Source organism: Macrotis lagotis, chromosome 4 (assembly GCF_037893015.1).
Source record: "Macrotis lagotis isolate mMagLag1 chromosome 4, bilby.v1.9.chrom.fasta, whole genome shotgun sequence".
NCBI lineage: Eukaryota > Metazoa > Chordata > Mammalia > Peramelemorphia > Peramelidae > Macrotis > Macrotis lagotis.
The window spans coordinates 72,506,303-72,518,310 of NC_133661.1; the positions used below are offsets into that span (position 1 = coordinate 72,506,303).

Sequence of the window (12,008 nt, forward strand, 5' to 3'; positions counted from 1 at the left end):
ACTATTTTTACTCACAGAGAAGTAATAATGACCCGAGTTAGTGTGAGTTGAGAGAAAGGGTTAGATGTGAGAAATATCACAAAGGTGGCATCAATAAATCTTGATCACTGACTGGCACAAGCAGCAAGGAAGAATGAAAAGACAAAAAGGACCCTGAAGTGACAAACTTTTGTGACTGAAAGACTGATGGTTCCTTTGACAGAAGTAGTGAATTTAGGAAGTATGGAGGTGAGGGACTAAAGTTAATTAAATGAAGTAATTTTCTTTAGATCACTTATGAAAGCTAGGTCTATAGTTCAAGCCTCCTGACTCTCAGTCTAATGTTCTCATACTACACCATACCATTACCAAATCAAATGTAAACTATTTTATTTTTATTTTGGATGGTTTCTGGAACATAGTAGGCACTTAAATATTTTTTGAAATAGATTTTGTCCTCCATTAAACCATTGATTCTGGTTGATGAAAACAGGTCCCTTCACCCAAAAGAAAAAAGAGGGAACAGGACCATGAGGATATAGAAACAGATAATAATTACTGATAAATAACAACGATTAAAATTCCTGATTCCAAAGGAATTCTATCATCTTCTAAGTTTAAGTTTATCTGACCTATTTATAATTGAAGTAGTAAATGGCAGCTAGAGTTTGCTTATTTGCATTGCAAATACCAAAAGATGCATAACTGCATCCATTTTAACAAAGTACCCATTACTAATGTAAGGACAGATTTCACAAGAACTGAAGAAAAATATCTTAGAAGTATGGACTGTTCTTACCATGATCACTACAAAAGTTAATGTTGGCTCCCATTTAAATATGGTTTGCTCAAGTATCTTGGGTCTCTGCAAATTTATAGCTACTAGAAATAGTAGGTCATCTGGAAACTGAACTGTCATTATCTGGACAGATAGACACTTCTGGGAGTAGTTATATTTACATCTTCATTTCCCTGGCTCAGACCCAGAGGATTACAATAAGTTAATTATGCATATACCTTCCCATACCCATTTCTGTAAGAATCTAACTGGTTTGTATAATATTCAGGAAATCCTACAGTTGAGTTAAAATGGATGCAGTTGTGCATCTTTTGGTATTCCAAATTCAACAAGGAGAGCCATGCTATCTACAATGACTTACTAGTTCAGTCATTTTCAAACTTAAAAAACATAATCTTGGAATTTTTTTTGAGCTCCAAGAGCCTATGACATTCTTGACATGTAGGGATGTTTCTATGTGTAGAATAGTGTGCATGTTATCATAGGATTTGCTTACATAATGTATAAATAACTAATTAATTCAATGGAAAAACCAAACTAATTCATAGTATAGACAATATATATATGTAATGTATATATATATATATATATATATATATATATATATATGCCTGAATTATTCACCTCTCAATAAAATGTTGTGATGGCATTTGGTATAACCAAGTGCCATCTGAAGTTATAGTCATAGAATCAAGATTAGAGTAAGATGTCTTCTTTAAATTGTTTGTGTGGATTTAGCTTTAGATACCTTCCAAGAAAGATTCAGAGAAATATTCTTCTTACTTTATCTTATTAGGGTATATGTTGAAATACTTTATACTTTGGACTGTTTTGGGCAGCTAAGTGGCACAGTGGATAGAGCACCAGCCCTGAGTTCAAATCCAGCCTCAGACATTTAATAATTGCCTAACTGTGTGATCGTGGGCAAGTCACTTAACCCCATTGCCTTAATAAATAATATTAAAAATACCTAAATACTTTGGACTGTTTTCTCCCTAGCAACTTGAAAAAAGCAAATTAGTAGGGTTGATGAATGCAGTTCCCATGTTAATGTATTTTAGAGCCAAGAAATTTTGATTTAAGAACTGAGTGTCATGGGCCTTGATAAATATAGGAATTGTTTTCCAAACACTTTACCAAGAAAGTCATGTTGAACATGCCCTTAGAATGGAAAAGAAACAGATTATTTTAAACTACCCTGAAAAATGAATGTTTTTTATTATTTATTCATTAAATTTACAAGCTGTTCTCACAATCAGGGCCTTTGGGCAATTTGTAACCATGTATATTACAAGGATAAAAAACCCACCAAGAAAAAATACAGTTTCTGCTTGTTAAGCTTTCTATCTGAAAACATATAAGGTGACAGTGACAGAAGAGGAAATCGATTTTTATCTTTAATTTGGTCAAACAATCATTTACTCATGGCTTAGAGGGTATTTTTAAAAAAGAATATAATAGATGTTCATCTTTCATTTGGATTAATTCTGCATGAAGAGGATTTCTGTATATTTTCTTTCTATACTAGCCTAGGAATAAGATTTTTTTTAAGTTCTAGAGATAAGAATTTCTTAAGTCACGTGCCTTAGAATTCTTCCTAACCACCAGTCACTCCATGGAAAATATATGAATAATTAGATAATAATCTGAGAATTGTAATTTGGAAAAAAAATTTAGAAGCCATCTAAGGCAACACTGACCCCATGAAAAAATAATCTCTACAATAATATCCCTAATGAACATTTCGTCTAATTCTTCATGAATACTTCTCAGGACACCCTTACTCTCCAAAAGTTGTTTTTTTCTTGGACAACTGTCATTGGTAGAATATTCATCAACATCTCAAATCAAACAATGCCTTCTGGAGAATTATTTCCTTCATTGATCTTAGTTCTGCCTTCTGGAGAAATTCAAAATAAATCTAATCCTCTTTTGACATAATAACCAAAATAAGTTAGTCTCTCTTCCCCCTCCCTCCCATCCTTACTCTCTGCCCACTGTTCCTCAATTTGTTACTCATATGACATAGTTTCAGGATCCCTTATCGTCGTGGATACTTCACTGTTCATATGTTCCAATTTGTCATCAGTGGGATAGAATGACATCAGAATTGTGATTTCATAAATGTGAATTCATTCCAATGAGAAACTCCCTCCATGAGAAACTCCCTCCTCCAGTGCACATTGGCAGTTTCTCTTTAATTTATAGTCTTAAATAATGATCAGGGACACTGAAAAACTGAGTAATGGTATATGTCAGATACAAGATGGATCTTCTTGATTCTGAACTTGACTTTTTATCAACTGTATATAAGATATTTGATGTGGGTCTGTTTAATATGTAAATGTGAATCTTAGGTCATATGAATAAATGTGACTTGAAATCTGGTTCATCTCTATGAAAAATAGAGGGGAGGAGCATACACACCATTTGGTGACAGGGGAAGAACAGTCAAGATCTAGGGGCCATTGAGGTTGAGGGATCTCTCCTACTACTTAGAAGATTATCAGGTTAGACTTTCTCTGCTACCCTACAAAGATTGTGAGTTTAGAGTTACACTTCCAAAGGGTTCTGAACAAAAGAGATTTCTCTGATTTCTCTCAAGGGGAGAGTGACTCTGAGATTATAATAGTCAACATTGCTCTCTTTTACCAAAGGCTGGCAAGCTAAAGGATCATGTGGCAAGTAGTGAATAAACCAATTTAACCAGTAAAATAGTAAATAGATACCAAAATAGCTATTAGATCAATTAGCCAAGATTTATTAAAGAACCCATTATTTAGCAGGTATTGTTCTAAACAGTAGGGATACAAAAACGTGGCAAATAAGAGTCACTGTCCTGAAGAAGGGTAAATCAATGAGAACCCAATAATAAGGACGTTCTTTGACTGGTAGTCAAAGTTTTTAAACTTAAGCAGGAAAAGACAAAATGATGTTCCCAGAGTGGCTCTGCTTTTAAGTGGTTGCAAATCTCCTGAATAGCAAGTACTAGAAGTAAATGGACATGATGAAGCAAAAGAGTTTCTAAGGACTCACAATATCCATTCAAACATTTTTGCTTACCTCTTGCAATTGCTTCTCTCAAAAACTTGTCCCAAAGTATATTCTTTAACAAGCTCCTTTATGGGTAAAAACATCACTTGGACAAAAATATTCATAGCAGCCTTGTTTGTGATGGCAACTAATTAGAAATTGAGTGATCATCCAGCAATTGGGGAATGGCTGAACAAATTGTGGCATATGTATATTATGGAACACTATTGTTCCATTAGAATCCAGGAGGATTGGGATTTCAGAGAAGCCTGGAAAAACTTGCATGAACTGATGTTGAGTGAGATGAGCAGAGCTAGAAGAACATTGTATACCATAACAGTAACTTGGGGGTGATGATCAACCCTAACGGACTTGCTCATTCCATCAGAGTAATATTCAGGGACAATTTTAGGGGATCTGTGATGGAGAATACCATCTGTATCCAGAGAAAGAACTGTGTAATTTAAACAAAAACCAAATATTGTTACCATCTTTTTTTAAAAAAAATAGTTGCCTTAAGTTCTATATAATTTTGCTGTCTCTGATATTTTATTTTTCCCTCAAGTATATGATATTTCTCTCAACACATAGTATGGAAACAACATAAAGATGATCAGATTGCCTTCTGTGGCAGGGAAGGGGGAGGGAAGGGAGGGTGGGGAAAATGTGCAAAATTCAAAACCTTACCAAAAATGAGAGGTAGATGTCTCAGACACTTAATAATTTCCTAGCTGTGTGGCCTTGGGCAAGTCACTTAACCCTGTTTGCTTTGCAAAAAAACCCCTAAAAATGATAGGTAGAAACTATTATTGTATATAATTGGAAAACTAATACAATATTTACACAAAAAAATCTCCTTTATATAGGTCCTCAGTGATGCAATTAGCATTCTTTCAGGCAGTTAGGAGTCATATCTCTCTCCATATACCAACTGTCCCTCACAATTTCAAATCACCCTCACAAGTCTTTCTTCTTCAACTCAATTTCTTCTCTGGCTCCTTTCCTCATATAACCTTCTTCCATAGATGCTAGAATTGAACAGTCAACTTTCTAATGATGAGTCTTTTGGAATTTATCTAGACTGGTCTTCAAATACCTTTCCCTGTATTTGACATAAACTATTAAGTTCTCTCCTGTGTCACCCTGGGAAAACAAAGAAAGGCAAAACCAGTCTGTGTCATTAAGGAATTCGTAGTCTAATGAAGGAGACATCATGAAAATGTCTAGGTACATGCAAAATATATACACAGTAGATGAGAGGTCCTCCAAGAGTGGAAGTTATTTGTAATTGGGAGAACCAGGCAAGGTCTCCTGCAGAAGATGGGATATATAATCTTGAAGGAAGCTGGAAAAAACTCAGAGGCACAATGCAGAGGGCGAATGCTCCAGGCATGGAGATAGCCAATTTAAAGGTTCAGAGACTGGAGATGTGTTGTTTAGGATTAACAACATATAGCTCCGTGTAACTAGATTGGAGAGTTCATGAAGAGAAGTGAAGTATAAGGAGTAAAACAGAAAATAGAAAGAGCCGGGTTATGAAGAAATCAAGAGAGGGCTTTGTATTTAATCATGGAATTATTAGGGAACCACTGGAGTTTACTGGATAGAAGAGTGACAAGGTCAGACCAACTCTTTCAGAAAATCACTATGACAGTTGAAAGGAGGATGAACTGGAATGGAAAAAACTTGAGCCCATGTGTTTAGAGATTGGCCTTTAAAAGGTCTAAATTGAGCTGGAAAATTTGGAAGTTATCCATTTACTGGCTTTTGTAGCTTCCTTAAGTTGGATTCCAATGCATAAAGGCCACCCTTTTATCTGGTACACAGTGGAATAGAACTCTTGCTTGATGGTGGAAAAATAGATGGAGAAAAAGGGCTGCTTTGTGAGAGGCATCATATGAAGGAATTACCAACTTCAATCTAAGCTGCCATTTAAAATCTTAAATGACCAAGCTCTGTGTTTTCCCAGAGCTAAAAATAAAGTATGACGAATCTTTTCTGCTCTTCTAGTCACAAGTAGACAAGTAGCCTGTCATCCCCTCTGTTTCATTTCTTATGGCCTTTGTAGTTTCTTTTTGCAAGTGTCTGTTTGGGCTTGCTTTTTTACCCTCCGAGGTGGACTCTAGGGAAAGGCATCATGATGTAGTGGCAAAAACCTCAGACTTTGATTGAAAGTTCTCATGATTGACTAGCTTTGTGATTTTGGACCCAAGTCACTTAACTATAAAATAGTCTCATAATACTTGCATTATTGACTTCACAGTGTTGTCATGAGAAATCAGTTTCATCAATTGTAAAGTGCTTCATACATGTGAATTTGCTATTTTTATGTCTATTGTCTTTTTAGAGTTTTACATTCTTCATATTTTGCCATTCTTAAATCACTATACAATTGCTGTCACTATCATCATCATCATCATCATCATTATTATTATTATTATAACTGTCCTTTCTCCTCTTTAATGCCAGTAATGTTAGTCCTCCCCTCTGTCCCCAAATGGCACCATAATGGTAGCAGACTGCCACATGACCACTGTAGCTTGGTTCAGCTCTCAGGCTAGAACCAGGCAGTTTGTGGTCCTTGCTAATAACCTAGGTGCTGATTTGGAATAAAAGTTTAAACCATTGTAAAAGGGACTGTTTTACTTCAGTAGGAATGGCTCCACTGGAGCATGAGAATGGAAACAGGCACCAGGACTCTGTGACTTCTGTCGGCCAATCCTATGTCCTGAAGCCTTCTTAAAATACTCTTGCTATTGTTAACTGTCTCAGGGAGAGATAGGATCTGGTGTTCAAAACTTTAAAAATTGCTAAAAATTGTTTCTTTTCATGCAATTGGGGGAAAATAATGTTTTTTAAAATTTTTTTTTCAAGGCAATGGGGTTAAGTGGCTTGCCCAAGGCCACATGGCCTATTAAATGTCTAAGCTCAGATTTGAACCTGGTACTCCTGGCCAGTGCTCTATCCACTGTGCCACCTAGCCATCCTGGAAAGTAATATGTTAAGGAAACCACTCTGGCTGCATTCTTCATCCAGATGACAAAGCAGTCAATGAATAAGATAAAAATGCAGCAGAATTTGGGCATCTTTATTCTGTTTATTGTTCAAGTTTGTAGGATTATTTTTATAATTTCAAAGCAATTTAATATAATTTAATTATATCATGAAAGACAACATAGACATTAAAAACAAGAAGAAATGAGGAATTTTAGGTTGGTCAAAACAGTGCCTGGTTACCTAGTTCACTCTTTTGTCTGAATCTCATCTTTCATTTCTATGGCTTTGCATCGGTTGTTCCCTTTCACCTCCTATAATGTAAGGCATTCCCACTTCACTTCCACCACCTAGAATCTTTTTATTTCCTTCAAACCTTAATTCAAGCAATATGTTGCTTGAAACCCTCCCTGATTTCCCTAGCAAGGAATGTCTTTCCCTCATGAACTTATCTTGTATTTATTTTCCTGTATTTCTATATATGCTTTTTCAATTACATAATATTGACATAGTGATCAACAGAGTAACCACTTACCAAATCTCTGACAGACACTATGAGCTCCTTGTGGGAAGGAATTCTTTTGCTGTTTGTCTCTTTATTCTGAATGTTACCTATCATAATATCTGCCATATAAATATTTAATTTTATTGATTAGAGGCAATATTGTAAGGGCTGTGGTAGTCACCTTTCATTTCTTAGATTGCTAATATTCTAAAACTGAAAGGAAATGAAATTACCAAGTCCATACCCTGGTTTAATAAAAGAATCACCTCTACATCATCTTGCCCAAAGGAAGTGATTTCTTATAAACTTTAAGAATTTGTGATGTATCATACATTCAATTCAAATTAACATGTTTTTAAAGCACCAATTCTTTTCAAGGTTCTAGTTCAGATACTAGAGATACACAGACAAAAAAATCCATCCCTGCCCTCTAAGAGATTATATTTTACTAGAGTGATACTACACATTTTACTAAGTGTAAAGTATTATAGTTTTAAGAAGAGAGAACTCAGATTTTGTAAAGATTGATTAGGAAAGGTACAAAGCTATACATACATATGACTAACTATATATATATACACACATATATACCCATTTATATTAGGAATATCAGTCTTAAATTTGCATGAAGGATCGATTGGAGACAGGGGAATTTGGGAGCAGATAAACATTTGAGAGACTGGTGCTATAATGTATTAATAATTGGTAAAGTCCAAAACTGGGGTAGAAATTCTTTGATCAGAAAGAAGGTGACATATATGTCAGATTCTTTGGATGGTATTGGGTATTCGGAACAGGGTTGAGAAAGAAATGTGGAAGAGCAAAGACCAGGATTCATCTTAGTCTATCAATTCAAAGAGTAAGAAGTTTTATGATTTTATTATTAGCCAAGTAAATTTTTTTTTATCTTTCATGATTTAGATCACTGGTCTCACTGAGCTAGGTACTTTCTCTAAGGGTACAGATTAAAGCCCATCAGTGCTTTTTCATCTGGTGCATTTTTTTTAGCAATTCACAAACAATTGACAAAAGCTATTATATATATGAATCTTTCAGTAAGTTGTGTTCCTCCAGTGTATACAGTCATCTGTGAAAAATGTGCCAGTTTTCTTCTAATTTATATAAACAATGCCCTTGATAGGTGCATAGAAATAAGCTTGGGAAAAAAGATTCTGTGGAGAAAGTAAGTTTGTCAGGACTTTGTTGCATACAGAAAAATAAAGTCCCAGTGCCTTTGTTGCATGTTGTCTTTGTTTACCTTTAAAACTCAAGTTTTCTGTAGTAAATAAGCCTCCAAAACATAGTACAAGTTCTTTGGGGCTCTAAGACCAAACATACAAAATAAGTTCAGGTAGAAAAGAAATGTAAGGGGCAGCTAGGTGGCACAGTGGATAGAGCACCGGCCCTGGAGTCAGGAGTACCTGAGTTCAAATCCAGCTTCAGACACTTAATAATTACTTAGCTGTGTGGCCTTGGGCGAGCCACTTAACCCCATTTGCCTTGCAAAAACCTTAAAAAAAAAAAGAAAATAAATGTATTAGATGCATTTCAGGCTAGAATGTCTGTAGTCTCTCTTGGCCAGGAATTTGGTATTAATGAATCAAAATTCATTATATCTGCAAAAAAGAGGAAAGTACAATTGAAAGTGTTCCTGAATTCCCTCTGGAAGTGTAAAATGAAGGAATTGAAAAAAGAAACAGAAAAGTGGCTAAGTTTGTGGGTAAATGAGATGATAGTCACCTCTACCCTCTTGCTGGTGTTTATGCTGTCCAGTGATATCTCTGCTTCCCTCCTCTCTCCCTTCCTGGGCTTCACAGTGGTTGGTACTGCACAGATGATGGGAACCTAACCCCTTATGTTCACTGTGTCAACATTTGAGTTTTCCTCTTGTACCATTTTCTAAGAATGTTACCTCCATGAAAGTTGAGGATTGACTGTATCAGCACAAAATATAAATATATATGTATATATTGCATATTTTCTATTTACATACAAATAGATATATTTGGTAGTTATATCTCTATATAGACACAAATGCATGTATATTACATATGAACATAATACATCCATGTGTCATTTATATATGATATGCATATATTAAACACATATGTATTGTGAAGATGATACATGCATAACTAAATATATAAGATCATAAGAATTATATGGAATACTTCCTTTTAAGCTTTTTTAAAACTACACTAACACTTTTGGGATACTATGCACATATATATATATATATATATATATATATATATATATATATATGTATGTCTATAGACGTACATATGAGCATATTTACATTAGCTGATATTTGCTTCATATATATTATCATTTGATTCATACAACCTCTTTGAGATCTAGGTTCTATTCTTCCCATTTCACAAATGAGCAAATCAATGCTCAGATAGGATAACTGATTAGTCTTGGGTCATTTTGAAAATAGGAATGTGAGGCATAATTTGAAGACAGTTTTCTATCTGACTCCATTTCAACTCTCTCTTCACTGTGGCATCATGAACATTTACATATATTCTATGTATAATACACATACACATAATATGCATGCATGCACACATATGTGCATTCGCAATCAGAGACTGCAAGACTTTGTAAAAGGAAAAACAATTTGAGGGAAAGGGGACAGTTCTAGGAAACTCAGGAACTTTCTGAAGCTGAGATATGAGAATTAATACAGATGATTGACTTGAAGCAAGGGATATAAAAGTCTAAATTTACCTCTCTTAAAAGCCTCTTACAGAATAAGGATATATAATGACAGCATACTGTGTAGGTATTTCTCCCTCTTCACCTTCTTTAACTTCTCTGAATTTACATCTTCCTCATTTCAAGACTACCTCTCCTCCCTCTCTCACACTGTCAGTTAGTTATATTGAGGTACTCTCATGAGGTAGCATAATGTAGTGGAAAGAGAGCTGAGGACAGAGTGAGAATGACCTGGTTTAAATCCCATGCCTGCCCTATTGACATTATGGCTACATGTTGCAGGGAAAAGTACCAAATTGCATTAGTGGAAGAAGTTTCCTAACTTGGAAATTTCCTTTTCCAATGTAATCCCTTATACTTACGCCTACTCTAGGATTACCCTCCTCCAAAATGTTTATATTTGACTACAACTACGTTGTTTTATTCTATACTTTTATATTCTTATATACAAAATAACCCAAGTGTCTCCTTTGTGCATTTTTTTTGGAAAACTTCCTTTCAAGTTGATTTTCTAGAGAAGATTCCTTTGGAGTTCAGAGGGACCAGATCACTTTCAATCTAGAAGGAGTGGGGTACAGTAAAGTGAAAAGGTATATTAAGTCCAGAGTAAGATGGAAAAGAAGGAAGCTAAAATTTGAGACAAGGACTTTTTTTAGGTTTTTTTTTTTTTGTAAGGCAACCAGGGTTAAGTGGCTCGCCCAAGGCCACACAGCTAGGTAATTATTAAGTGTCTGAGACCGGATTTGAACCCAGGTCCTCCTGACTCCAATGCCGGTGCTTTATTCACTATGCCACCTAGCCGCCCCTGAGACAAGGACTTTTAAATGTATTGATATCATTAGTATATTTATTGGTTCTATTCTTTGCCTGGCTTTCTTATCTGTTTAATTCCACATAATACATACATCGAGTATGAATGCATGAATATTATATGTTTTATAGATTATTGAGGCTAAAAGCCAGAAAATCCTGTGATAAGATGGTAACATTTTTTTTTTCCGTAATAGGCCACTTGGACTGAGTCATGGATAAAGAAGACTTCTCAAAGGAGCAAGAAAATGTGCCTAACAAGGCAGATCAACAACCAAACTCTGGTGACCTTTTGCAGCCTGAACTCCTCCAAGGAAGGCATCCCCAATGCCCCACTACCCTGTGGGAAATGCTAGAGAGGCAGTTTCTAGAATATGCACAGATAGCCCCATTCCTCAACCCAGAGAAACAACAGAGGACTTTGCTGAAGCTTCTGCCTCTGTTCCTGAAGGTTGGTATTCTTATTTTTGGAACTGGATGAGAATGGAGGATGGGTACCGGTTTAGGGAAAAAAAAAACCCAAAGATAATTTCTGAGAGTTGTAGTCCCCAAGATACACACAATGCCATCCATCAAGGATGCCTACCTTCTTGGAATGCTCTAAAATGTATCTTTTTATGTCTTTTGTCTGAGTATTGAATTGAAGGTTGTTATTGGAAAGCTATGAATTTAGATACAAAGCACTTTGGAGTTACTTTAACAGGTGCTAGTAAAGTGCAGAGTTGACCATAGGAGTTGCTAAACAGGCCAGGAGAGAGGGAGGATCTAACAGCATTTTAGTGTTTGATCAGGAAAAACCCATTTAGTAAAAAACTTTGGTCAAAATGTCACTTAAGAATTGACAAGGTATAGGATGGTCACAAATACATTAAAATCTAACTTTTGTCTCCATTTTATTTGAATATCCAAAGGTTATTCAAAGTTTTTAGAACTCCTTGATAATAATAATAATAATAATAATAATAATAATAATAATACTAGTAATAATAATGAAAATAATTAGTACTATAGGCATTCATTTTCTAAATCCTATAATCTCATTTTGTGGGAAGCTTTAAATCCTTTATATCAATTACTTTGTCAATAGTAATGCATTTGAGAAATAGACAACAAAAAATTAAGCATTTGGATTACTCTTCCTTTCAATGGGCCATAAAATTGAGG

At 35.1% G+C, this 12,008-nt stretch overlaps 1 protein-coding gene across 1 annotated transcript in view; it reads left to right on the plus strand.

Moving 5' to 3' along the window:
• The window catches only part of LOC141521025 (WD repeat- and FYVE domain-containing protein 4-like), a 56,566-nt gene that overhangs the window by 12,267 nt on the left and 32,291 nt on the right, over positions 1 to 12,008 (plus strand). Inside the window, exon 2 of the mRNA XM_074233117.1 lies at positions 11,042 to 11,295. Coding sequence (XP_074089218.1) covers positions 11,059 to 11,295 — 237 coding nt within the window. The 5' untranslated portion in view covers positions 11,042 to 11,058. The remainder of the gene's footprint in view (positions 1 to 11,041; positions 11,296 to 12,008) is intronic.